At 42.2% G+C, this 27,985-nt stretch overlaps 1 protein-coding gene and 1 long non-coding RNA gene across 37 annotated transcripts in view; both read left to right on the top strand.

Moving 5' to 3' along the window:
- Positions 1–4,674, top strand: part of LOC109146225 — a 32,721-nt gene extending 28,047 nt beyond the window's left edge. The window contains exons 6-7 of one of the 3 annotated variants that reach the window (XR_005601798.1): positions 1,001–1,239; positions 2,109–4,674. This is a non-coding gene — a long non-coding RNA (uncharacterized LOC109146225). Of the gene's footprint in view, positions 1–1,000; positions 1,530–2,108 lie in introns of those variants that run through there. The other 2 variants (XR_005601799.1, XR_005601797.1) reach the window with 2 other exon arrangements.
- Positions 4,675–5,776: 1,102 nt separating this feature from the next.
- CAMK2D (calcium/calmodulin dependent protein kinase II delta) overlaps positions 5,777–27,985 on the top strand; it is a 124,443-nt gene continuing 102,234 nt past the window's right edge. For 9 of the 34 annotated variants that reach the window (XM_039551222.1, XM_039551225.1, XM_039551218.1 and 6 more), the window contains exons 1-2: positions 6,179–6,455; positions 7,112–7,206. In XM_039551222.1, coding sequence (XP_039407156.1) covers positions 6,391–6,455; positions 7,112–7,206 — 160 coding nt within the window. In that variant the 5' untranslated portion in view covers positions 6,179–6,390. Of the gene's footprint in view, positions 5,902–6,178; positions 6,456–7,111; positions 7,207–27,985 lie in introns of those variants that run through there. The other 25 variants (XM_039551244.1, XM_039551236.1, XM_039551247.1 and 22 more) reach the window with 7 other exon arrangements.

Genomic DNA, 27,985 nt, shown 5'->3' with positions numbered 1-27,985 from the left:
AGACCTCCCTGTAATTCAGAATCAGAAAAATTTCTGTATAGAAATCAGAATGGGGAAGGAGCTTCTGTCAAGTGGAAGAGATGGTCTTCATTTCACTCACCTGAGCCAAGTGTGAGCCAGAAGCAAACACTTTGCACTTTAAAGTGTGTCTGGGGAGGATGTAGGCAGAGAACTGATGGGATCCTCTTTAATTTGCTTGATAAACTGAGGATGGTAGAGCTCATTACAGCAGTGCTTGGTACCATGAAAGCAGGGGGAACAAGAGATGGAACAAGAAGAACTGGCTTCAAGTTGCACCAAAGGAGTTTTAGGCTGAATATTAGGAAAAACTTCTTCATGGAAAAGGTCGTCCATCCCTGGCACAGGTTGCCCAGGGAAGTGTTGGAGTCATTAACCCTGCAGAAATGTCATAGACAAGTAGGTGGAGTGATTAGGGACATGGTTTGGAAGTTGTCCATATCCTTATTCTTATGTCACTTCGTTTTATTCTTGCTATGAGCACTCCCTGCTGTCTGGGTCATGAAACCAGCTGCTGCGTTTCTCCTTTACTTAGATTTAAAGCCTCCACAGTCTTACAACTGTGTTTGTCTCAAAATTCAACTTCTTCCCAGTCAGCAGTGTCTCCTATGCGCTGGTTTCTTTTAAGATCTTCACCTTTTCTGACTAAATCTTTTCAGTTCAGTCTGTCCAAACTATTGTCATCAAAATTTTTCCCTTTTCTCACTGCTCTGAGTGTGTTCCCCTACTTCTAAAATCTCAGTGTTGATTTATTTCCCCCATAAAATTCCAGCCTGCCTCTTCATCGGCTCTGGTTAACTCTGTTACTGCTCCCTCCTCTTGGAAAGCCTTCTCATCTCCAGTGCTGGGAATGCCTGTGGATGGGAAGCAGGGGGTGTTGTTACTAATTTCCTTCTTCGACTTCCTCCATTGAAAGGATGCTCTGAATCTAAACCACGTGGTAGATGAAATGACTTGGAGTCACCTCCCTCATTTTTTTTAGGAAATGCCTGGAAATGTGTACAAAACACTCACCAAAAGCATTCAGAATGAAGACTCAGCACAATTTCAGTGCTGCCATGCAAATGCAGACTCCTGTTTCCTGCTTCCTTTGCAGCCCTGGCAGCCTGTGTGTGGAGTGTGTCAGCCAAGATCATGCTTAGTTCCTCACCTTGATGATATTGAGCTTGTCACAGCCAGCTTTTCCACATGCATATCTTTCTCTTGGATTTATGTGGCAAGGTAATACTCAAATCAGTCCTCCTACCAGGCCAGAGAAATGCACCTATTTCCCAGAGTCTATCTGAACCAAAAGTAACAAACCCCTGGGAACTCTGGAAGGAGATACATTTATCCTTTCTGAGTTAGCCAATTCCACAGGGTTCAAGACTGGTGCTAAAACTTCCAGAAATCACAGAATCGTGGAATCACAGAACAGTTTGGATTGGAGCGGATCTCAAACCTCATCTCATTCCAAACCCCTGCCATGGGCAGGGACACCTTCCACTGTCCCAGGTTGCTCCAAGCCCCATCCAGCCTGGCCTTGAACACTTCGAGGGATGGGGCAGCCACAGCTTCTCTGGGCAACCTGTGCCAGGGCCTCCCCTCCCTCAAGGAAACATTTATATCTTTTTTTTAGTAATATTTATATTTTAAATACCTTTTTTTAGTAACATTTATATTTCCAATCCATGTCGTGAAAGCCAGTGGCAAAAGGTCTTATTCATGGCGTTACTGACTCTAATTGCTTGTAAGAAGAACTGTGTAAATGATGGAGTATTTTGTTTGCTAAGAATTCATTAAAAATTACTCAGCTCAAAATAACCAGGACAAGTGCATTAAAAAGAAATCACTCTCTTGAAAAGCATTATTTTAAAGGAGCATTCTTAATTAAGAATACTTCAAATTAAAAAAAAAAAGAGAAGGAAAATGTATTCTTTAAAATTCTGAGATGAAACTTGAATCCTATCAAGAGCATTCCTTGTTTCTTTCCAGTGCAAACAAATGAAAATGTCTGTTTTGCTCAGCCTGTATTTTTGTCCTTGTCCCACACAGAAAGATAAAAAATAAGGCATTAATTTTTCATCTCTTTCTCCCTGTGGTGCTTCCAGAGGCAGAAGTTAAGTGGCCAGCAATGCCTTCCTCAGGATGTCAGGATGCTTTTTTAGGCCAGAGAGAACCTTTGGTCTCCTGCATAGCAAGAGCGTGACAGAGTCGCTGAGCTATCAAATCAGTTATTCTGCCAACATCTTTCTGGTTCACTGAGGAGTAAATTAATCCCACCTCAGAGTGCTCCAGCAGCAGAGGGAGAGAGAGCACACACACTGCCCTGCTCGGGCAGCGAGGTGCTCGCCAGGAGTGTAAGTCATGGATAAATAATTCCTTTTCTTTGGGAAACCTTCAAGGACCTACTTCTCGAAGCGCTTCCACACACATGGTGGGACAGCTGTAGCAAGGCAGCTTCGCCGGGGGAAGAAAACAAGCCCTGGGGCAGGTGCAGCAGCTCCACCGTGGATCTCCACAGTCCACCACGGTCCTGGGATGTCTGGGACTGGCACCAGCTTCTGGGTCAGCGCTGGTCAGAAGGTGGTGGTGAGGGAGCTGCTCCAGCAGAAAGCGTTGGGACAGGCCTTAGACCACCCTCATCACTTGGAAAGGAGGGAGTGAGTCTCTGGCATGATGTCACCAATCCTTCTGCCCCCCAAAAGCTTTACTTAGCAAAGTCCAGAAGCTCCAATGAGAAAATAAGAGAGGTACAACACGTGGTTGTACCCCAAATCTGTGCCTCCAGTTCCAGCTGTTACAATGTACTGCAAACCCATGTATTTTCTGTGTGATTTCTCCCAAGTTGATCCTCTTTTTTTACCCTGTTCTTACGTCTTTCCTGGTTTCCACATATGTTTTTGATCTTTTCATTGCTTTACTGCAATAATGTACCTCCAACTGCTCCAGTGTTGTCCTCAGTTGCCCCAAGGCAGTAAATGCGTGCAACCCTGGGAAGGACCAAGATTTCTGTTAAAGACCCATCTGGTCATAAAGTGAGTGTTTATCTAAACCCCAGATTATTCAGGTTTTCTGGGCATTTTCTGCCTAGATCTCTACTGTAAGTGGCTGTTGCATTTGTTCACGAACTAAACGTACATTATTCCTGGCAGCCCTCATAATGAGCTCTCCACACAAATGACCTCTTGGAAGCTCTGTGACTCCTGCAAAACATAAGAAAATTGAAAATCTGTACTTGCAAGGTCAGAAGTAAAACAAAAACCTCCTTTTGGCTGTCTCAAAGTAAAGCCATACAAAGCAAAGACCTCACTGAACAGCAAACTTAAAATAAATACAATTTCCTTTGCCATAATAAATGTTTCAGTATAAAGTTGAATATATAATTCATTCCACTTAGCTGTAACATTTTGCTAAACATCAGGAATTTTAAGGGAACAACTTCAGTTTCTTACAGGCTTCAACTGCTCTCTTGAAAACCTTTTGGAGAAGAAAAATGTGCCCTGGGATGGCTTTTAAGCATTTATTTGGTTCATTGTTGAGATCTGACTTTCTTCAACAACATATAAATTGTTTCTGTGACCTTAATAGAAATCTGAAGCTCTAACTAGCTTTTAGAATTTCACTTCATGGACCAGATCCTTGGCTGCCATCCTGCCTACTTTGGTCTGCTCAGGAGGAATTTGGGGAATGTATGAAGTGTTTCAACGGCAGCGACAAATTAAGGTTTTCTTTCAGCTCAAGAGTGAGCTACAATTAGGACATGATTGTTGTAAGGAGAAAAAACCCTCTCAACTGAAGTGTTTCCAAGCTACTCATCACTTCCTAGTGTCTCTCCTTATGGAAATTCATCTAGTCCTGTGATACTGATCTTGTAAACAAATACTTTCTTTCCTTACCTCCTGTGATAAAATTCATGCTTGATATTTCTTTAGGAACTCCTTGGCCCCTTCTTGTCTTTTTTCAGATTGGGAATTGTGAAGAAAAAAGAAAAAGGATTTTTTTTTTAATATCTCAGTTTGGATCACTCATCCGTATAATGACTTTAAAAATCCCACAAAAACATCAACAAGAAGGTGAATTGAAATTGAATTTAATAATTCCTTCTGAACATTTTTTTTTTAATTAAAGAATAACTGTATGGCAGAGCAATAGCAGATACTTGGGCCAAATGCTTGTTGTCAGAATATACCATTAGGGAAAAAGTGATGTAGTGCTAGGGGAATATGTTTAATTTTTTTGTGTCTGTGTATATCTGGATAAGGAACCTGGCAGACAACTCCCCTTAAATCCAGTCATCAGCCCACCCTGGGTGTTCAGCACTGCTGATTGTGTTATTTGTGCAGGTATTATACAAAAGGATGCACAACTTCCACGTTATTTTTTTGTTTGAGGGGACTTAGAAATACGCTACTGTTTGGAGTGCTTTGTAATGCACATTCCCTTCATGGATGTGGGAATAGATCCATTCTTGCTGGTCTAAATTGAAACATCCTCCAGTTTCCCTGTACCGGTACTGCTGCACAGAGTGTTTCCCTGGAGAGGAACTAATGGAGTAAATGCTTTGTACTTGCTCATGAGTTCCAAAGTCCCTTTGCTGCCGCCTTCATGCCATGAATTCAGTGTGTTTGATACGAGGCACAGCTGCCTCACCCAGAGGAAAACTACCTTCGTATGTAGGCTCTGGCATTCCTGTCATACATTCGTGTTCCTTTTGGGAAGGGTTGACAGGTTTTAACTCTTCCTGAGAGACCACAGCTCTGGACGCTGATTCTGGAAACTCCAGAGGTTTAATGTAAAGCCCTCTGTGGGTGTATTGTGTGTGTGTGTGTCTTCTCACTTACCAAAATGGGGATGGAGATGCTCCAGGCTGCCTTCTGTAGTGGAGCTCTACTTGTACCCAAGCTGCTGTTTAAAGCGCTGTGCAGGTGTGGATTTAACTCTTCATGTGGATACCACCACTTACTTGATCAGAAAGGAACGAAAGCAATTCAGCTTTATCAAAATTAAATGCCCGTCGGGTGGCTTGGTGACCTCCCCATTCTGTGTTCAGATCACTGCCCCAAGGCTGCCAGAGCTCAAGGAGCATTTGGACAACACTCTCAGGCATATGGTGGAATTTTGGGGGGTGTCCTATGCAGGGCCAGGAGTTGGACTCTGATAATCCTTGTGGGTTCCTTCCAACTCAGGATATTCCGGGGTTTTGTCGAAGAGACCGAGGCAGCTGTTTGCTATGACATTTCACACGTGTCCCCAGCCCTTCCCGGCGCTCTGCGCGGCAGGCACGGCGTTATTCCACGTCCTGGCGGTCCCCCTGTGGCGGGCTGTTCCGCATCGCGGCGGTGCGGGGCTCGATGTGCGCGGTGCCTCCCGCGGGTCCCTTCCCGGGCGGGCGCAGCTGCCCCGCGGCCGCGGTGACGATCGCGACCCGGCGCACGCGCGGTGTGCGTGTGTCGTCCCCCCCCCCCCGCACGCGGCCGGGGCCGCCGTGACGTCACGAGATGCCCACGGTGTGTGTCCCCCCTCCCCGCGCGCGGCCGGAGCTGCTGTGACGTCACGAAAGTGCCCGGTGCGTGTGTGTCCCCCCCCCGCCGCATCCCGCTCCCCTCCCTCCCCGCACGCGGCGGGGGCCTCTGCGACGTCACGGCCCCTTGCCCGCGAGCGCGCCCGCACGCGCTTCCCGCCGCGCGCCGCCACCGCGCGCCCTCCCTCGCGCTCGGGCGAGGCGTGACGTCACAGGCGGGCACTGAGGAGCGGGGCGGCGGGGGGGGGGGGTTGCGCACAGGTGCATCCGCTTCCCTCAGGGCCCCTCCCGCCATCGTCCCGGGGCAGCGCCCGGGGAAAGGTCGGTGTTCGCTCCCTGCTAGACGGAGCTCAGGTTCTCCTTGTGCCCTCACCGACAGTGTGAGTCTCTCATCGGTGTCACGCCGTCCCCGACGGCAGGGAGGCGCGGACCGGGGTCGCTAGGGGGAGGCACGGCACTGGCGGACGGACTGAGGCGCTGAGGCGGGGGGAGCGAGAGGGGAGGGAGCGCCGCGCCCCCCGGCCCGGTTTTGCTTTCCCTTTTGCCGCTACCTTTCGCTGGCGGGCGCGAGGGAGCGGGGAGGGTACATATTTATTTATTTATTTATTTGCTTACTTACTTATTTATTTAAATATTTGTTTGCTTGCTTCCCTAAAGGGTGAGGGGAGGGGAGAGGGAAGACCGGAGGAGGGCGCGGAGGCAACGCCGTCACCAGAGGAGGCGGTGGCGGGGAAGAGGAGGAGGAGAAGAAGCCGGCGCGGAGCCTCGCCTCACCTCGCCTCGTCTCGCCTCGCCTCGCCTCGCAGCCCCTCCGCCGTCCCCGCCTCGCCGTCCACGGCCGCCGGAGTCACCGGCGGCCGCCCGTCCTTATGATGGCCTCGACCACCTGCACACGCTTCACCGACGAGTACCAGCTCTTCGAGGAGCTTGGGAAGTAAGGAGAGAACGGGGGGTGAAGGCACCGGGGGCTGCGGGGGTCGGCGCGTGAGCCTTGCGGGGAGCCGCGCCCGGGGCCCCCTCACGACTGCCTAGAGCCCGGGGGAGCGCCCGGGCTCCAGCCATACGGCCCCGGGGCGGCGAGGGGCTCTGAGCGGGTGGCGGGGGCTGCCCCTCAACGCCCCGTGCCGTTATTTATTATTATTTATTATTTACTGTTGTTATTAACTCTTAGGTTGTCGCGGGGTTGGGGTCTCGGTCTGTGAGGGGTCTCGGAGCGCGGCGGGCGCCCCCCAGCGGGGGGGCGGGAGGCGCAGCCCTGAGCGCCATGTTGGGTGTCACCCCCCACCGCCGAGGGGGACACGGCCACCGCCGCCCTGTGTCCCCCCGCGGTGTGCCGGCAGGGACACAGTGAAAACCCGCCCACCCTCCGCCCCAGCTAGCGGGATTGGTCACACAGCTTCTACCTCGCAGAGTTCACTGTTCAGCTGAATAAAATCAATGCTGACTGTCCCTGTCAGAAAATCAGAAAATCCCTTTTGATTTTTTTTTTAAAATTCTGGCGACATCACACCCCTCCGTGCAGCCCGTTAGCTGGTAATGGCAGTGCAGTGTTTCAGTTGGACTGACGCTTTGCCCGGTTTTGGTTTCCAGAGGGGCGTTCTCCGTCGTGAGGAGGTGTATGAAAATCACCACAGGACAAGAGTACGCTGCCAAAATCATCAACACCAAAAAGCTTTCAGCCAGGGGTGGGTATATTTTGACCTGGTGTTTATGGTGCCTTCTCCCTGTTTCTTGTGTTCATTAACGTGCTAAGCATTAGGAAATAATAAAAATAGCTGAATGTTTTAACAAATTTTCTAGTACAATTTTAATTATTATTTCCTTGGTTTGCTTTTTTCCCTTGAGGTTTTTGGGGTTTTTTTCTGTATTAAACGTTTCATGGATTGACTGCATAGAAGTTGGATGTTGCTGTAAAGCATTTCAGGAAAAGATGTTCAAAAACTAAAATCTAACAATGCAGTCTCTTCATTTTTGTATCTAAATAATTTTGCAAGTTTGTTTTTTGGTTTTTTTTTGGTGTGAGGATGGTCAGTAATAGGTTTCCATTACAGATTTTATTTTAAATGTTATAGCTTCACTGAATTCTGTGTTCCCATTGCATTTAAACATGCACATGAAGGCCTGTCTGACTATGAGCAAATGAGGAAAAGTGTACTTTTACCTCATACTAAACTTTTTTGTGAGAAGAAAACTATGATAAGGAAGAAAACTATGTTTTCTGAACTAACCCTTGTGAAGAAAGTCACTCTGATGAAGTGATGAGGAGTGTTACTGCTGCACAGCTTGTTTCTGCCTTCCTGTGATGTGTGTTTCCAGCAGCTTGTCAGCAGCAGTGGCCGGGTTGTTATGATGCATTGTAGGTAAATATACACGTGGTGTGGGCTGTTGTTGTGGAAAGGGAGTCTTAGCGGTGCCGTATCAATTGCTCGTTAATTCCCAGTTGGAGTGCCTGTGTTTGGGTGTCAGGGGTTAGGGATCACTTGCCCTTAACATTATCTGTGTTTTTATATGAATTTGTAAAGAACATGGGGGTGAATAAGTAAACAGTGTCAGAGTGTCAACGTGTTTGTGGCTGGGCTGCTTCTGGCCCAAAGGAATCACTGCAGGTAAACAGCAGCTTGAAGTCATTAAATTTAAATATAAAACATTGTGGAGGACGTTATGGCAAGTTCTGATAACATTCTGCTCTCTGATAAAGATCTTTCAATGGTTTTTATTTGCAGTTGGTGAAAGCTGTGTGAAAATTTACTTTTTGCTGAATTTTAGTCTTCTCACTTTTACTGTAACATTATTTTTCTTTTATTTTTGAAAGCTTACTTAAATATAAATTTTTTTTGGTACAGTTATGGGCCTGAAGGTAGGTTAAGAAATTTATAGTACTTGAGCTAAAATATTTTCACAAGTTTTCTTTTAAACAGATTTTTTTTTTATTCTTTAGCATGTTAACGCGATCTGTTGAATTTAAAGTAAAACATCACACTCTGTGTGATTTCTTAGAGCTGAGTAATTTTCAATGTGAGAAGCCATAACAAAGTCATCATCAGGTTACTGGTAACAGGTGCTGAACTAGGTGCCAGTAGCCAGGTTACCGATGTGCCATTGGGGTTATATGTGTGGTGGGATAAATCCTGGAATGCTAGGCTAAACGAGGAAAAACTGGATCTTTCTAATTACTCATAATTTGGATTGCACTGTATTGCAAGCTATCATTTTTGTCCTTTGTTCATGCAGGACCGAGTTGGTCCTTGATGTGCTCTGTTAAGGAGTGGAAGCACATTTAGGAGAATTTGGCTCATAAAATGCAATGCGGCAAATTTCACACAGATTTCTCTATAGGTTCAACCCATAAAGGAAGGGGTTACACCTCAAAGCTGAGCTGTGGGATATGCATATCGGAACACGTGTGGTGCCAAGTCCATAACACAGGGAATGCCTTTCCATCTCTGTTTTCAGACATCCCAAAAATAATTGCGAGTTTTGTACTTGGTTTGTTTTTGTGGAGGTTGTTCTGGGTTTTAGCACTTCGAAATCTACTAAGCAGTTTCTGAAGAGCAAGCTTCTTGGAGAAATCTTTAGAGTCTTCTGAGGCAATTTTTTAATTGCAGGAAGGTGCACTCGAATGGCACTTGTGGTGCAAAAAAACTAAACATGAAAAAACCTCAAACTGTGATGCTTTCTCCTGGTTGATAATGGGGATGCAGTTTATAACTGAAGTGCTGCTTTTAAATCTGAGTTCTAAGTTTTGTTCTGCTCCGTCTGAGCTGCTGTATGAGGAGGTAGCAGTTCACTTCTGAGTGTCAGACCTACTGAAATACCCATTCCAGTGTAAATCGTGGGGTCAGCTTCATCTGTGAGTGGAGTTAAGAGAAAACATGTCCCATCCATAGTGCTGGCTTCCCTTGAAGTCTTTTAAACAAAATGTCAAATTTGGGCCTTCTTGCTTCCCGCATGGGACAAGAGCAGCTTCAGTATATGATATGAAGGAGTCAAGACTAAATGAAACTTCCTTAAAGTAGTTTTGAAATTAGAAATTATTTAAGTCGCTTCAGCCCAGTCAGAGCAATAGTTGTCTTTTCTTCCCCTCTTCATCTCAGCCATAAATGTTTTTGGAGATTGATCCAAATTCTTGTTTTAGTAGTCTTTCTAAATCTGATCTGGTCACCAGGTAGTGCCGGTGAAGGTGTGTTCCCATCAGTTTCCTTGTATAGTTACAGGGAAATTTCAGGCTAATTGCCTGTGTGCAGAGGCATGGGCTTTGGCTGGAATTTGGAGGGGAAAAGGAAGCTGTGCCCCATGTTCTAGCAGAAGGAACATTGGTGCTTTCAAGTTGATGGTTTAAAGAACTTCAATTTCGTGATTTTCTGATTTTAGTAGTAGGAGTAATAAATATTTGCAGTTTGAATCTATTTCAGTATAGCAAAAATGCTTTTGCTTGTTATAATTACATATTTCCTCTTTTTCAAGTCTTCTTAAGATGCTCTTCAGAGTTTTGATCTTGGTGTTTTCTAAGTCAGCTGGAGCACTAAACTACTAGAATATCAACTGCTAGTTTTGTGTCAATAGATTATGTTCTTGCAAAATTGATTATGCTGCTGATTGTAAAAAAGGAAGGGCAAAAAAAGGTGTGTTACCCCTCTAAAATTAAGTGCAGCAGTGAACAAGCGCACACAAAACCAAGGATAAAGTGAAGTATGTGTGTTTTTGCTGGTTCTGGGTTCTGTATGGTTTCATCTGATGAAGTCTTTGGGATTTCTTTACTATTCAAGTAAGGGCTTGGGCTTGTCTGTGTTGTTTTTCATGTGTAGAAAGTCATGCAGATAAAAGTGAACTTCTGCGAAGTGACTTTACTTTTCCCCTGTCTCTTCCAAATACCAAATAATGAGCAGATTGTCTGTTTGTTTTTGCCAGTATCTGTACACCTTTTTTCCTCTCTTTTGAGAGTCTTCTAACTTTGATCCAAATTGATTTCAGGTAAACAGATCCATATTCTTAAAAGGTTTAGCCCTCATTTTTGGTCTTAAAATAAAAAATGTAAGAGTTTGCTTCTCTGATCATATTAGAGAAGGTGAATCACTGATATATTTTCACTGGGTGTACCTATTGCCAGTAACTCCTAGTGACAGTTTCTGGTGGCCAGAAGCCCAGTGCCTTTGGTGTGATGTGGTGGTGTCTGTGGAAGGAGAAGGATGTCCCAGTGCCTTTTTTTTTTTGGGGGGAGCTCTGGAGTAAAAAGCCTGGGCACACCTCTGCCAGCCCTTGGGTTGCTGCAGCAGAGCTACGAGTGCTTTGCTTATGAGCGTATGTGCTACAAGGAGTAACGTCAGAGTCAGCTGGAGGTGATTGCTGCTCCCTGAAAAGCTCTTGTGAGCTTTCGGGGACCTGCCATTCCACTAGCTGCAAGGCTTGGAGGTGTCACTGGGTATTTGTCTTCCTTCTTAGCAGGCAATTTCCCGAATCTTTTTCAGCATTTCTACTGCTCTTTCCTATGAGCTTGTGACTGCAGGTGCATGGCACAGCCGGAGGGGCTGGAGTGATCGCACTCACCTGCAGCCAGCTCTGATGGGTGCGGAGGCTGCAAACCCCACCCTTTGGAAACATGTTGTGCAGTATGGAGTAACTGGGCTGTGGGAAGAGTGTGTCTATAGCTCTCCAAGCAGGGCACCTCATGATCCCTAAAGTGATTTAAAATACATTAGGGAGATGAATGAAATGGCAAGCATATATAGGGTAGTAGTTTTCAGCACAGCTTTTCGTTACACGGAGATAGATGTTTTTGATGTGTCACTAGACTAACATTTCCTTCAGTCAGGTAGCTTGTGTCAGTCTGTGCCAGATGTTGTACAGGAAGGCAAGCTCTAATAAGGCTTCCAGTGCTCCCTAGGAGGAGAAAATAATTCTTTCTAATCTAGCTCAAGATGTTAATCTCTGAAGCACACATTTACCTGTGCCAGTTTATTACAACACATGTATTTTTAATGCTAAATTCTGTTCTTACGTACACATGACGTTACTCCCACTCAGACAGGACTATCCTTCAGGGCATTTAGTCGTCAGTGAGGCAGATGTTGTCTTTGTGAGCACAAGATTTAAGCTTGGGATTTTAGTGGTTTTCTTCCATGTCTTGCCAGAGAGGTAGTCTTACTTCTCTGGCTAATAACCTGTCACTAAGAGTGTTTTAAAACTGTTTTTCCCTAGTATGTCAGAGGGCTCACCTGCTAACATGCAGTCGCTCTTTCTTAATGTTTGTGCCCAATGTTTGTGTCCAGCTTAGTCGTGGCGTTCTTTTCAGTTTGACATCGTTGTCACACAACACATTCATTTGAATGTTTATCTGCAAGTATTTGTTTAATTGCAAATTGCCGTAATTTAGCAGGCTACTGGTTCTGTTGAAATTGACTCCATTCAGACAGCTCAGGGTAGTAGGGAGAGAAGAGTGTTATTAAAAAAATACCTCAAAAGGGATTTTTGGTTAGGTGCTCTGTTTTGTGAAGGTTTGGAACTTTTAATTCTGTTTTGGTTTTATTCTATTTTGGTGTTAGTAAAAACCTGAAGAATTTTTGAATACCAGTGAGAATGAGGACTTTGTGATGAGTGTTGGTTGGTAGTAATTTATTCTAACAGTTCAAACTAGATTTGAAATGAAACGTACTGGCAGTTCATAGTTAAATTATTCATAACAAATGCTGTATGATTTCAATAACTTCTGGAGATTTTGCAAAAGAGTTACTTACTCTCTCCATTGTGACTGGAATTTCTCTTAGAAAGGCATGGAGGGTAAAAAGGTGTTCTGGTTTGGCCAAACTTAGAAATACAGTGTTTGCATCATCTGTCAGCTCAGTTTCAGCAAGCTCATTAGGGGAGGGGAGGGAAACACAAACAAGAGGGAATTCTTGGGGACTTATTTGGCTACTGCTCTCCAGCCATTTTCTGTCAGAAGTTCCACATTTTGCCACTGATATGTGCTCCTGTTCTGTGTGTTCTCTTCCTGCAAACTGAAGACTTAGCTGCACATCTGAACAACTCCACTTGCAGGACTGCTTCTGTTGGGAGAGAAGGGAGAATTTAGATGCAGGGGAGAATACAAAAGGAATACCTCTCCCGAGCTTCCACATCCTGATACTGAAATAGGGGTGTGTTCTGTTCCTCCTGGTCTGAGAGACAATGTTTTGCTATGTTCACATGGTACTTCTGAATGAAAGGTTTGGGTTAAATATGAAAAGAAGGAAATGAACACGGTGATCAACACTTTGCATTTATTGTAGATTGGTTCTGTTTGTTTGCACATAATATCATACATACAAAACATTGTTTTGTGGGGAACCACAGGTCAGCTCAGGCGTTTGTGACTTGGATCTGACCTCACTGGCAGCCAGGTAGAAATACACTTGTTCCTGGAAGGACTGAGATTAGGTGCAGAACAACCCCCCAGAAATCCAATTTCAAAACCTAACTAAACAGTGGAATTGATACGTGAAAATCCTGCCCTCTGTAAGCATGTATTGATCCAAATGCTAAACATTGATGCACCTTCTCAGATTGTGATTAGGGGTATGTGAAGGCATCTCTGCTATGTTTATTCACACTTCCATGATTCCGCAGTCTGGTTTGGGGTTGGAATTTATCTTTTTTTTTTCCTTCCATTTTTCTGGTAATTGGGGAATGTCTGATCTAAGAGACTGAAATAAAAGTCAGTGAGATATTCTGCTTTTCAAATGTATGTACTGCCAAAATAGTGCTTTTCATGTGTCTGTCCTTCATTTGACCTCCTGAGAAATGTAGGCCGGGGTGTTTGATATGTCCAGCTTCCTCCTTTGTACACACATATTGCACATTTGTCAAATGCTTTGTAAGGATATTGTGGGGGGTTTTGGGAGATTATGTGAGAAATAGAACTTCCTCTGTGCTTTGAAAAAGGTTACTAGAGAGCAAAACCCTAACTAAATGGTGGCCATTCCTCTGTTTAATTCCTTATTAAAAATAATTGTGCTTTGAATTTGAAGAAACATCTGCTGTGTTGTGAAGAGGCACAGGAATCCAATCTGTCTGTTTATTCCTTGGATGTATTGAGCTTGCGTATATCTCGGAGTGTGTGTTTATGCAAACTCTTCATCCATTTAATCCTTGTATTATAAGAAATGTCTTGTGCATGGTATTGGGGAGGGGGGAGAATTTGTCCCATTTGTGTGACATGGGGTTGGTATTTTCTTCCAGGGAGACAGTTGTGCTGTTACCTCGTGTCATTTTCTAGATTGTTGTCAGCTTGTTCTGAAACTCATTTGAGCTGTTTGAATCAGAGAACTCACTTTTAAGCTTTGCAGTCCTGGTAATTTCTGTGGCATCTCATCAGAAGCTGCTGGATATATTCCGCTATATACTGAGGGGTTACTTAATTTCTCTTGAATCTGTTCTTCTAGATGCTGCTGGATAGAAGCAGTAGCTATCAGAAAATCCTGAGAGTGGCAACTTTTGCAAATTTGCAAGTGTGTTTTATCCCTGATGGAGTTTCTTTACTAATCCAGGGCCTCTTTAGTGGAAGTTGAGAAGTGTAAATGGTGCTATAGCATATATTTGTTTTTTCTAATTAGGTTTTTCAGTCTAGAGGATGATAGGTAATATGCTGAGCAAACTATTTACAGAGATGTTTGTGCAATTATTGGTTTAAGTTGGTTGTATTTGGTGGAAAGGAACTTTGCCTAGCTGGTGCTTTGAGGTAGCTTCTGTTACATGAGTTCCTGACCTTTTGTCAATACTTTCTAAATATTTCACCGGAAGATTTCAGAGTAAAACATGCAGGCTTAATTAAACAAAAAAAAACCAACCCAAACCTCTCCAAAGTAACAAATTAGATTTTAATAATTAGAAATGTGATGCGTGGATATTTGCTGGTTGAGGTGAAATATTTTATCTTGTGATGAGAGGCTTTTTTAAAAATTTTTACCAATCACCAAGAATTTATAACTGCTAAATGTATAAAGTTAAAATCCTGGTGATGCTTTCCAAGAGAGCTGTCTGGCATGCATAGAACCAGAATTAATTTAGGTTTGGCAGTCAGCTTCAACTTGAGTATAGAGTGTGCTTGTAAATGTTCACAACTCGTTGTGGGGTTTCTTTTGCTCAGCTACAGCCAAATCAGTCATTTTGGGCTGTCGGTTGGACAGTCTCTCCCACTGTCCTAAATGTGCTCTGTAGGGAGTTGGTTCTTTCTAGTGTGCAGCAGTTTTGACTCTGCGAACACACAGTTGGCACTGCTGTGGAAAGCAGGGTTGTGGTCACCTTCCACTGGATGGAGAACTTGACCTAAACCCATCTTTAGTCAGAGGTTATGATGTGCAGAATTAAAAACTTCAGAATCTGATTTATAATGAGAAAAAAGGGTATGAACTGAGTGTTTGCTGGATTGAGTGAGCAGCTGCATGAATTTGGACAGATGTGTATTGAAGAATGTGTTGTACTGTGGCAGCTCTGGGTTGCGTGTGTGGTCTGCAGGGAGGTTGAGCCCTGCTGAGCAGCTCATTTGGCCCCGTGGCCTCCAGCTGGCAGTGCCCTCACCTGGGAAGCTGGTAATTAATCTGCGCAGCATTCCGGGCGCTCGCTGGGTCACGTGGCACGGAGCAGGCGCCACACCCGCTCCCGGCCCTGCGCTCCGGGCAGCAGTGCACCCTGCCCAGCTGGGAGCATTAACAAGCCTTCGTGCAAGTACAAAGGGTAGCACATCTCTGCTGTAAAGTTTCGTCATCTCAGCGCTTGACGGGGAGAGAAAAGGAAAGCTAGAGCCTCGAAGCTCATACTTGTGGGCAGCAATTTACTGCCTGTGTTTTCAGAACTTTGTTCTTGATTTAATTGTAGTTGGGAACTGCTTGCTCGTAAATTTTCCGCGATGTCAGTGCAAGTGTTGCAGCAACAGTCACGTTGCATATTCATGTAGCTGCACAAACAGATGGGGTTCCTACATAAAATCCATATTTGACAATCTGATGGGATTTGCCAAGGCTAAGCTTTCATTTAAATTTTAACCTCTTGGAGAGAGGTTTGTGATTTAATGAGTCAAGAGAGGCCTTTAGGTTATTTGTATTGCATAGCAAATTTCAAGCCAGTGCTTAGGTGTGATTCTGGTTTGGGAGATTTCTTGTAGGAATGGTTTTAGTGGGCTGTTGCTCATTAGAATAAGTACTTGCCAGATTCAGAAATGTCTCTTGAAACCTTGTTTATTTGGCTGATGTTACTCATATCCTGCAGAAAGTGAAGGTGTATATGCAGTTGTAACATGGTGTATCATGGACAGGCTGCTGCTGCTGCTGTGGTACTGCCTTGCAGGGAGGATTTTGTTCTGTAGGGCAGATGACCTTTGGTTTCCCTCAGGGCAGCTTCAGGTGCTGCTGAACTTTGGTTATTAAAACTCACTTAAAGACCTGCTTTACACCTTTTTTTTTAATCAAAAGGTATCACTAATGTTAAGTGTCTCCGAGATGCAAGTAAGAATCGGTGCAGAAACTTTCAAAAACTACATTTTCCCATTCTTTACAAAATGCTGTAGTTACGAAAATGAATAGCTCATCTTGGTACTTTTTATACAGAGTCTCCTGCTGCTAAAATAAAACCCTCTTGGGTGTAAGGTAGCTTGCCTACTCTTTGCGTTACACAGCATGGACAGCTAGGAATTTGTGATTAGGATTGTGGTGATAAGTGCTCATGGGACTAAATGCCTTGCTGACCCTGGCCTAAAACCCCTCCTTTTTTAGTATCACTGCTCCAAATGGGGGAGGGGGGAAAAAAAGGTTTTCTGTCACATTTTTGTATCTTTTCATGGTGCTTTGATGATATTCATCGTTGATACTCAGTAAACTTTCTCCTGTTAAAAAACCTTTCTAGTTGCTCCCTCGTTCAGTTAAAGCCTCCTGGAACTCTGTTAGTGTGGGGGAAGTGTAAAATTTATAGGGAGATATGTACTGGTGCTGGATGGAAGAGCTTCCAAAGCCCCATGACATTTCTTTTTATACCTGTAGCGCTCCATGGTTTTTCATGGCTGTTGCATTTTTGGGGGGAAGGAAGAGGACAAAGAGGCCACTGGTTCAGTGCTCTATGTGTGTACACATGCACGCATGAGATGCAGCAAAAGATCTGCCAGAGCCTGTGTGTACCCAGCCAATTTGTTTGCTGTAGGAAAATGATTCATGCTAAAAAATCTATTAACTTAGAGTCATTTTACTTGTAATGAGGGCAGGAGTTGGTGTCTTTAAATTCTTGTTTATTTGTGTTAAACACGATTTATCTCTCCAAATGAAGTAATAAATTGCTTTCATTGCCATGTTAATCAAAACATGTAATGAGATTAATTTTCCCGGAGCAGAAGTTGTTTATGTGTGGTCCATCCCCTTGGCCAGGAGCTGTGTGTTGGTGTTACAGATGTTTTGGGGGCCATATCAGTGACATAGCTCAGCCTTGCAGACTCATGGTGGGAAACTCAGTATCTCATAGATCCTTTGGGGAAACCTGAAAGAAGAGGTCGAGGACTCACAAATTAGGTGTATTTCAAGTCTTTAATAGGTGCAGATTTTTTTAAGTTTGGAAAGTAGTGGAATTCAATATTCTCTCTGCATTTTTCAAATTATTTATGTTTTGGTCATAGGGTGTTCATGTAGCCATGTAAATCTCACAGCTATTATATCCCAACATTTACACTCCTAAAAGTACAAAATATTTGAAAAAAACATTTTCTTTGTTCTTTAAATAGGATTCATTCACTTCCATCACCTTTAAATAGGGTTGATTCACCTGTTCGCAACTGTTGCCTTGCTTAGGTAGCTTTGAGGGATAAGGACTGGTCTTCTATCATACTCAAAGGAAAGTCAAGTTTAGAGTCATGTTTTTGTCTTCAATGGTCTCTTCTTTGTTACATGAAACAGGAAGGCCAGGTCTAGTAAAACTGAAACCTTCCACTTCCAAATCATGTTTATCTGCTGTGAGACTTCTGCAGGATAAGAGAACATCTGAACATTTATCACCTGGGGCTGGCCTTTGGTGAAAACTAGGAAATGAAATAAAAGTGTATTCAAGGTGAAGTTGAGTCCTTCCACAGAATAAAAAATCTAATTTGGTAATCAAGCTCTATCTTAAAATTAACTGGGGAGGTGAGTGGGTTGGTTATTTTCACTTTACTGAAGACAGAATTTAGTACTGTCCTCTTTTACTTCAAAGACTTTCCTGATTTACAGCTCAAATTTAGTCATGGACAGCGTTTGATGTCTGTGCCTGGGCTGTCCTTCAGAGCAGGCTTCATCTTTCATCAGTGTATTTATCAAGGACAATCTTGCTTGCATTATTTTATGTAACAGCAATCTTCCCTTAGCTTTCTCCTGTATGACAGGCTTGCCATTATTGTGGCCATTCTTCTTATGCATGCCACAAGCTAATTTATATATTTATATGTGGGTGTTTGCAGTGGGGAATTGGAATTGACCAGAAAAAAAACAATAGGTGAGGTCATCTGGGTGTCTTTAGTATCACTGATGTCTGTATGGGAGGGTCTTGTCTGGTGAATTCCAGTGTTTATTTACAAATTGGTTTGGCTGATTCTGAGGCTGATACTGAAGGAACTCATTTAGTAATTTCTCTTCAGCTTTCCCATTCATCACTGGGTTTGCTGTCACCTCTTTTACCAGTTGTCTGATTAGTTGTTCACTAATCCCCAGATGCCTCATTTTCTTTGTTGCTGCATCCTAAACATTGGAGCCTGGCAGGAGACTTTGATCCCTGTCTGGAAGAATTCCCCAGAGTACTGTTTTAGAGGACTCGCTGTACCTAAGCAGTAACTGATATGCAAAGATGTAGGTAGCTGCAGGGGTTTTTTGTAGAGTTTCTCAGATCGTTCATATTGAGACCTAAGTCCAAACCCATTTCTTCCATCACAGCAATATTGGGCAGTTCCTGACACAGTAGCTTTCTACAGCCTGCTGTTACTGTCGCCTCTGTGCAAGGTCGAGTGGAAACTGCTGTGAAAATAGCTTCATGAAACAAAGCTAAATTAGGAATAGTTTCTGTTGAGTGTTGACTTGTTTCTGCAACCACAGGTGCTCGTCTAGTCAACGAAATGGCTAAAGAAACAGAAAACTTTGTAAATGCACTAAGAGCACCATAGTTCATTGTTTAGAGTTTTATTGATTCACACACTAAATAAATTGAAATACTTTCAAAATGTTACTAATTGTTTACTGGTTCAGTCAATAAGATACAGTGTGGAAAAATGCCTAACTAGCTCAATAGACATTTTGAGGGTTTTCCCTGCAGCGTTGCATGGCCATTTCTTTTTCTTCTTTCTTTTTAATTTTAGAGATCCCTTTCCTCCATGTTTCTTGAACTGTAGTTTATAGGCACCTGGTGTTTCAGAAAGCTGTGATAGTGGACAGCAGAAACTTCCTGAACAGGAAAATGCCTGAGCTCCTGGTGCCTTGAACTGTGGTTTGTATTTGTACAGTTTTGTGAGGAAATTGTGGCAGGTACCAGTGACTGTGTTGGTTGGAGGGGTTGTGTAAGAGGTCTTGGATGCTGCTTGTCCCAGGTTTAAAGTCTTGAACTTGGGGGATGTGTTTTGGGGGTTTTTTTCCAACAAAAAAGTTCATTCTAATGATACCAAGTCTCTACAACCTGACCTTGAAAATGAGGTGATTTTACATAAACCAGCAGTGGTTGTGTATTGAACAATAACATAAATGTGACAAGTAACGTGCCGAGTTTTGCCAGCAGGTATGAGTATTCATGAGATCAGCATCTGGGTTTGCATCTGTCCCCTTTTCTTTCCTATACAGAAAATAGGCATTTTTATTAAAATTTACATGAAATAGGTTTGGAAATAAAATGTTTTATTAGTAGTAAACAGGAAAGTTCCACTTAAAGGTACATGCTTTGTCTGTTTGGCATAAACTTTTTTTAAAAATGGAGTAGTGTTTTTATAAATATGGGAGATAATGTCTTTACACGAAAGGAGTATTAAGTTCCTTTTTCTTGTAAATATTTAGGTTGATTGACAGGTTTAACTTTTTAAAGGGGAAGCATGTCCTTTGATGTTGAATTTTTTACTGAATCTTAATAATGAACAATGAAAAACTAATGCTACAGAGATTGTAAACCAGAACAACAAAAAAACTCCTGTTATTTTTAGTGAAGTGTTTTGGCTGAGATTCTTGCTGCACCCTGTCTGACTTGGATCATCCTCATTCAGAGGGAGGAAGGAAAGATCTCCACAAGGAGAGCAATGTTCTCTTGTAGGACATGTTACAAGGCACAAGAGTTAGTTTTACAGAAAGGCGGGGAAAAAAGAAAAGGTAACAGCTTGTTTTCAGTATTGAAATCCAAACTGGAGGTATGAAACACGTCTATGGTAATTCAGAATTAGCACTGCCTCAGTCAGTAAATAAAATTCTGCAATCATACCAACTTAATATTTATATTGTCAGACTTAAACGGCAAAAGTCAGTGGAACCAGATGCATATTTTTGACATGTCTCTAATATTCATCAGACCATGCAGGTTCTAGATAAAAAATGGGATTTGGGGACTGAGAACAGAACTATATACCTAATGCTACAATGGCATTCCTCTCAAATCTTGGTAACGTGACACAGCTCAGATACCTGAAGTTCACCCACCTGCATCTGTATTTCATAGCACAGAGTTAATGAATAAGCTCAAAGATGATTGGAAAAGCATTTTTTAAATTTCCCCAAATTATATTCCATAAATGCTTTTTCAGTGTCAGAATGATGTATACAGCACCTATCTAAATTACTCAGAGCGGCTCCAGAATAAGAGATCAAAGCCCCACTAATTGTCTTAAGCAGAGATTGTCAGCTCTTTTTGCAGTGTTACTACCAATATTAGCCAGAAAGTTTTTATGATACCATGATATGTAGCCATATAAAATTACCACTGTGAGTTTTGGGCACTTGCAGACTAAATCTGCTTCTGGACTTGCGTGCTGGGATGCACAGAAAGAAGGAATTTGCATTTGATATTTATATTTTTGAAGGATTGCCCTGCTCTTATGTATTTTTAAAACATGGGTTTTTTTCTTTGCCCAGAAAAGAGCGTGTAAAGGAGCTATCCAAAAGCTGTGCATAGAGACTTGGTCTGAGAGCCTCTGTAGAGAATGTTTAAGCTCATGTGCTTTATTTTGCCACAGTCGGGGAGTGCCACTCGTGGGCAATAATTTTGTTCCATTGCTGTAACCTGATCATGTTTAGTCTGGTACCTGTATCCTTAGCAACTTCTGGTGGGATAATAGAGGGATGTGGATGATGTCTGTGTCTGTGCCATTCATGTATCCTTCTGGTGCACACTTTTTCCACCAATTTTGTTAAGCTGTTAAAGAGCTCCTGCATTGAGAACCATTGTTCTCAGTCTGATGCTTGAGAAGATTTATAAAATAGACATCTGAGAGGCATGTGTTGGTTTGTTGGAGGTTTTTTCTTCTGGTGGGTTTTGTCTGTTTTTCTTTTGCAATTGGTACATCCCGTCTCTGAGATGGGGGTCCTCATAACCTCATTACAAGGTAATCTATTTTAAGCTCTGTCTCTTTCATATTGTCCCTTTTGCTTGAAATGTGCTTGTTCTTCTTTTCTGTGTTATGTGAGTACTCAATGTAAGAGAAGTTCTTGTAGTTAAAATGTTAGAGAATCCTCTTTTAAAATGCATACTGTTTTTGAATTGAATGTGCTTAGGTTTTGGATGTGTTCAACTGTGGCATACATTTTGACCAAAATATTTTAAGCATTTAAGGAATTTTTGCAGGTCACTCATTTTCCTGGTAACATTTACCCACTCCTACCAGAAATCCATTCTGCTTCAGTTTTACTTCAGCTTTCTGAATTTCAGTTTCAACCTATCTATAATAATATAAAAATAATATATGGGATGCCAGCTGGGGTCTCTTGATGTAACAGGGGCTTGTCATCGGAGTGTGGACTCCTTGCCAGGTAGAGGAGAGGAGAAAATGAAGCATTGGCATGGCAGAAAGAGTTTCATGGGTACCAAGAGAGAAGACTTCATCATTAGTTTAAAGGGTAAAAAATCTGGAAGGTCAAAAACCTGATTATCTTATGGGGAAAGTGTCATGGCTTTTTTAACCTGATTTTTGTTGGTAGTCTTATCAAGAAATGAAAATGTTTTTCTGGCATCCTATTATCCTGTCCTTCTAGCATAAGAGCTGAAGAAAAAATGTTTGCTGCTAAGAGAGTATTCAGTGGTAAACTATAAAGGTGTAGCTTGATCTTGCATCAAGATATCAAGCAGAGTAAGACTTATCAGTACAGTTAACTTTTAATTGCCTATTTACAAGGATACATTTACCTTAGGAGTGTGGGAATATTCTTCATATTTTCATGGGACTTTCTATGAAACAGCTGAATAAAACTGCTTCAGCCTGCTTCTTATTAAATGCATTGATATTCTGTGGGGGATTGTTGAGTGACAAGCATTGCAAATGTGCTTGAAGTTTTCCTTAATGACTAAGCTTTCTTGCCTAATATAAAAATGAGCGGCTGTGCAGGAGTGAGCAATGTTGTCAAACCTGTCATCAAGTTCTCAGAGTTGGTTTGAGTGCTTGTAATGTTCTTCCTTTAATTGACTTGGAAATTGGCAAAGGTTGCTTATAAAAGGGGAAAAGCAATTTTTAAAGACAGTGGGAAAGTTTAGCTTTATAGTTAACTGTGCAAAGGCCTCAATAATTAACTGTGGTTGTATTGCCTGCTTTCGTCAGCTTGGGTTTTTTATTTTTTATTTTGAGTAGGATGAAATAACTTATTGAAGAATCTGCAGCCCTTTGAGAGTGTTTGTAGGTTGAACTAAAAAAAAAGTAAAACATCTTTTCATTTGTTGGGTGTGCATCTGTTGTCATTACCTGAATGTCACTGGTTTTCTTATTGTCAACAAAAGAAAAGAAAAACCCTACCCTTACTGCTAAAGAGGCCTAAAACGAAAATTTTCAGTGTTTTGAGAAATGACAGATCGTGGTAACAGTTTGGTGACAACAGGTTGAAAATGAAAAATAATTCAGAAACTGTAGTTACATCTTCCTCTGCTGCAGAGGTGGTAGTTAGAAAGCTGAAGAGTGCACAGCTTGGTAAGAACTGCTCATAATCATCCACAGCTAAACCCTGTGAAGCTTTGGGAGCATGGCAGGGTGGGGATCTGAGAAGAATCCCTGATGAGCTCTCCTTTATCTGATCTTTACATTTTAAGATGTAAATCTCAGCCTAATCACCTGTCTGTCTGAGCCAAAGGCAGGGCAGTAGTTGTGTCCTGAGGTGACAGGTGTCTGCTGTAGTTGTCACCAGTGTCGTGACCAGCACTCGGTACTGCCTTTCTCTTGTACCTTTGTGTGATCAGAATGGTACATAATTCCTCCTCTCAACGGTGTTTTTCTGATTCATCATCTCAACAGAATTAACTTTAGAGAATAACTTGGGAAGCTGTTGGATCTGTACAATTGCAGTGCCAAGGACAGATGGGGAGGCAATGCTATTGAAATGGCAGATGTCTCTTGCACCCTCTGCCAAAGAAATTGAAAAAAAATCCCAAGAGTTTCCTTTAACTTTTGATTTCTGATGTTTCTTTTAGGAAATAGCATATTATATTTTTGACTCTTGTGTACTTCCCCAGTGATTCCTCTTGAACATCAGGAGCTAAATCAGGAACCAAAGAATTGCCCCTGGGAAGGTGATAAAAATTTATGGTATAGAGTGCTGAATTGTCTTTTGTCTTTGAAAAAATGAGCAAATTATTGAAATGGTGTCAGTAATTCTGTGTAGATGTTCGTAATGCTTCATCCTGTGTTAAACCAAGCACAGGATTCTCCCTATCCTGTTGATCCCTTCACCAACTTGGCTGAATCCGAGGAGAGTTTAAATGGGTCAGAACATGTGGGTGAAACTTGCAGTGTAATTTTGACAGGTGACAGTATGAAAAATGGCAATTTCCATCCCTTTCGAAAAGCTTGGATGTAGCTTTGACAATTACCTGTGCATTTTCCATGTGGAGTGGCGTTACCCAGCAAGTGACCCTGGAAGTAGTGTCAGGGCTTTATCCCATGAGCACTGGAGCCGATAGGAAAATTGCAGAGCATGTCGTAAACATTTGATGTCTATACAGTAATGCTGCCACTCAGTCAGGCAGTGTCGAGCCTTATGGAGGGAACTTTAACTGTCCTATGTGCTGATTCCGGCAAGCGCTGTGGGGAGAATTTTCAAACAGTCTGTCGAAATCTCCCTTTTCATCCTCCTTTACACCCAGAGCTAAGTGCTGTTTGTCTGACTGCTGGGGTTGTGTATGTGTGACGTGGACTGTGACAACAGTTGTACAAGTGGTCTTGGCAGGAAGTCATGTGATTAATACATAACCTATGTGATAGATTTCAAATAGCACCTGCAGCAATCTTCCATGATTGAGTAGTTGCTGTGAAGGTTTTGCTTAGATCTTGTGTACAGTTCAATACATCTGTAAGTCAGTTGACTTTTCCTTGGAGAGAAGTTTTTGCCAGTGTAAGCTCTGTATCAGGGATATTTTTTGATTAAATCTCAGATGTCTGCTTTTTTAGTGTAGATCATGCTGTTATCTTAGGTGGAGGATTAGTGTTTGGGTTTATGTTTGTTTTATTTTTGAAGTCATGTTGGTAGATTTGAAATTAAAGATCTCATTTGTTTTATGTATTAATACAATTTAAAATAATTGTCCTGAGTGATAGTTTCCACAAAAATCTGGTTTATATCCAACCACGAAATTACTATACGCTTGCTACTTCTTGAACTGTACTGGTGGTTAGATTTTGGAAGTATTTGCTACCAGGCTATTTGATTAATGATTTGTGTAGAGCATTCCGACGAGGAATTGTAATTGAAGTGAAGAATCAGAGCTAATGTATTCCCATCTCTAGAATACTTGTAATAGAGACCTCTCCTGTATCATATGGGATAGCCGGTAGTGGCTTGGAAAGAAGGGTTACTTTAACAAAAAGGTTCACATGGTCATTTTACCCCATCTTTGGTGGTAGTGCTTTTAGTGTTAGTGAAATTTGATACTGTATGATGTCAAAAATCAAATTGCAAGGTGGTGAGACTGTGTCACTTAGGAAGCTTTATATCCTGATTCAACATGATTATGTAACTTGTAGCCTGTGAATAATCCATGGGACTGAACATACCTTAAGTCTGCTTGTGCTTACATAGTCTGCTAAATCATAATTTCAAATCCATTTCGAACTCAGAACAAGGAACATCTTGCTTTGCTCACTGATTGCCTGGTTCTACTAAAGCCCCGGTGCGCCAGTAGCGCAGGTGATTAGTGTATGCCATCGATTGGGCGGATAAAGCCACTTGGTGGGTTGGCTAATCTCAAATGTGATGTTTTATGTGTCTGTGTCTCTCTATAGCACATGGATCAATTACCAAGGTAATTTAGACATGATGGGTATTATTTGTGTTTACTAAAAATCCAGAGGCAAGGAAAGGTAGCGTGCAATTTATTAGTGGTAGAACTGAACAGCTACTATTTTTTTTAAGGTAGTATTTACTTACAGTAATATTAAATAACTTACCAGAATGTGACCCTTAAGTGAAAACCCGCATGAAATGAGATTTCTGTCCTTGGATCTTAACAAAGGACAGTTGTGCTTTCTACATGCTGCAGTGTGAACTGTCAGCTCAAGCTGCTAACTGGTCACTGGTTTGATTCAATCATTTTCCTGTTGAACTCCTATGTCACTTTCTTGCCTCTCTGGGATGTAGAGAGGGGTGAATTCTTTGCAAGTAGCTCTGGGAAGCAGTCTGAGAGATTTGAAACAGTTGTGTGGGGTTTACTGGAACACCAAGCAAGGTGTGCATGTTTGGCACCTTGCCTGTACTCTGCCTGCCTCTTATAGCTTCTGCAGCTTCAGGTGTAATCATGTTAAGGGTCTTCTCCACTGATGCAATGAGCAATATTTTCTCTTGCTGCTGATACGGTGCAAATATGACAGTCCCTATAAGCTTCACTTCTAAACACTGTTATGTAAACTCCATCAAATATTTGGAAGGGCTGGGGTCAGAATGACTTGTTTTGGATTAGCATCACCGAGTTTTAACGACACGCAGAAGGGAAATGTAGGCTTCTGCTTTCCTCTAAGATGTTTCAAACCCAAGGGATTAAAAGGTATTTTTATCTTCAGAAATGAGCTACTACTGGTGTCCAATATTGTGTAACCTGCATTTCTTACTGGTCTTATTTTCATATGCCATAGTAAAACGTTGTTTAAATGGAATAATTTTTTTGCTGGTAGTTGACTGAAAATAGTAGAGAGCAGTATTTGACATCTTAAGACTCAGCATTTGCTTTGATCAGTATTAAAAACTCTGTATATAGCTAGGAGAAATGGATGTTGGAAATATTAAGTATTTTTTTTACAGGTGGGAAGGGGGATGAAAGGTGAAAGGCTGTTTAGCTTTTTGTTCTAATTTGATTCAGGTTTGGCACACTGTATTTAAAATAACTGTTGGATCCGATGACAGTAAAGGCTCTCCAGTGTTGAAGCAATATAATTTCTGACAGAATTTTTCATGAGAGGTGGGGAATAACGTGCAGCTTAACTGCTGCAAAATACTTGTCGGAGAAAGGGGCCGTGCTTCTGCCTGGGATGCTGTGTTGCTGCGTGCAGTGAGGTGGTGAAGGGAGTGTCCTGCAGAGACAAACTGAGCTCCTGTTTATCACTGTTTGACACAGGGTGCTGCCATGGCTCCAGTGCTCACAGCTACTGCTGCAGAGGTGCCACAGGTTCCCTGGGAAATATGGGTCTTGTACTGCCTCTTCACCTTTCCCAGTGTCTGTGCATGTTCTTGAGAGGGATTAGCTCTGTCTAATAAGCTCCTTAGCTGCTCTGCACAGGCCTTCTGCACAACTCTTCCCTCGAGATATTTATAGGTAAGGCATTAACACCATAGACCTTCCTCTTACAGGGCTGAGGTGGACTTTCGTGTAGGCCTCTGCAGGCTCACTTGCTAAGGAAATTCAGCTATTGAGTCTTTAAATTTTGGAAGGTGGTTGTTCATTTAGAATTCCATTCATAAGGAATATTTATTTCCTGTGAGCAGTGGCCCTCAGGGCTTTTTTCACTCTTCTTCCTACATTTCTACAAGTCTACATGGGACAGAGGTGGCTTGTGAACTTGCAGCAGAAGAAAAGAGCAAATAGAGGAGGCGAGGTTTGAAAGAGAGTGTGGTTTTTTTCACTTACGTGTTGGAAAGCTGCGAAGCCATAATAGCTGTTTCTCTTTCCTTATGATACTGTGCCATGACACTATGGAATCAACCTTCACGAGATAGAGAATGTCCTTGTGCTGCACAGAATTACTCACAGGAACCCATTCATTCTAGAAGGCAGACTGTAACGTGGAAAGGATGTTTTTCTGCTATAATTACCTGGGTTATGTTTATATATATCATCTCTTCACAAGAAACTCTTTGAGAAGATGACTGGGCCTTCAAATCAAGTTAGGCTTTTCAAATGGTCAATAAAAAGCACATGGAAAAGATAACAACAACAACCTGTGAAAAGGCGACTTAAATGAAAAGCAGAAATTATCCCTTTTCATGGAGAAGTCTCTCTCATGTAGCTTACAGTGATTTCCACATGAAATATTCAGGCTATTTTTCTTTCCACACTTAAGTGTGCCTGTAAGCTATCGTTAGTTACTGCACACTTGTACAAATCTGTGGAGGATGTTCTTCAGCTGTTATTTCTGTGCTTAAACTCTTCTTAAAGAAATGGCTAAGCTGTTAATATTACGCTATTTTAAAAAAGTGTTTCCTAAGTGCTCTTGCCTTTCTGGCAAAACTAGGAAACACGTCTTTTTCCCCAAAGCAAAAACATTATTGCTGTTGAAATTGGTTTAAAAGCATTAATGTTAGAAAGGCTTCAGTGGTGCCACCTGGTAAATCATTTCTTGTGCTTTTATACTCTAGAGTATGCAAATTGTTTATGAAGCTTTGGACTGTCCAAGAAACAGCCTTCATCTCAGTTAGTTCTCTTAGAATGAACATCACTGGGTAATAGCATAATTTCAAAGAATGACTTGTGAGTTTGGATAGTGTAATTCTGTGTGGTTTATACTTGTAAATGAATATCTCTGGATAAGTACCTTCCTCACTTCATAAATTTTGACATGGTTCGGACAGAAAAAAGCTTATTTGGGGATAATTAGGTTAAATAGAGCCTTTTTCTGAACAAGTCAAGATGTGAAGAGATTTGAGAAGTTTTGAAAATTTCAAAAGTGCAATGAAATGTGCTGAACAAGCTCTTCTGTTGTGGAAGGGGAAGAGAGGGGTCCCCTTTGCTGGAGGGAAAAAAACCAAAATTGCAACCCAAAAATTAAGAGTTCATCTAGAGATAAATGGACAATTGAGGATCTCACTCAAGACAGCTAGATGTCTTTTGTCCAGACTGTGA

Source organism: Corvus cornix, chromosome 4 (assembly GCF_000738735.6).
Source record: "Corvus cornix cornix isolate S_Up_H32 chromosome 4, ASM73873v5, whole genome shotgun sequence".
Lineage (NCBI taxonomy): Eukaryota > Metazoa > Chordata > Aves > Passeriformes > Corvidae > Corvus > Corvus cornix.
Note: the sequence above shows the minus strand (reverse complement) of the source record. Positions and strands in the feature narration are given on the sequence as shown.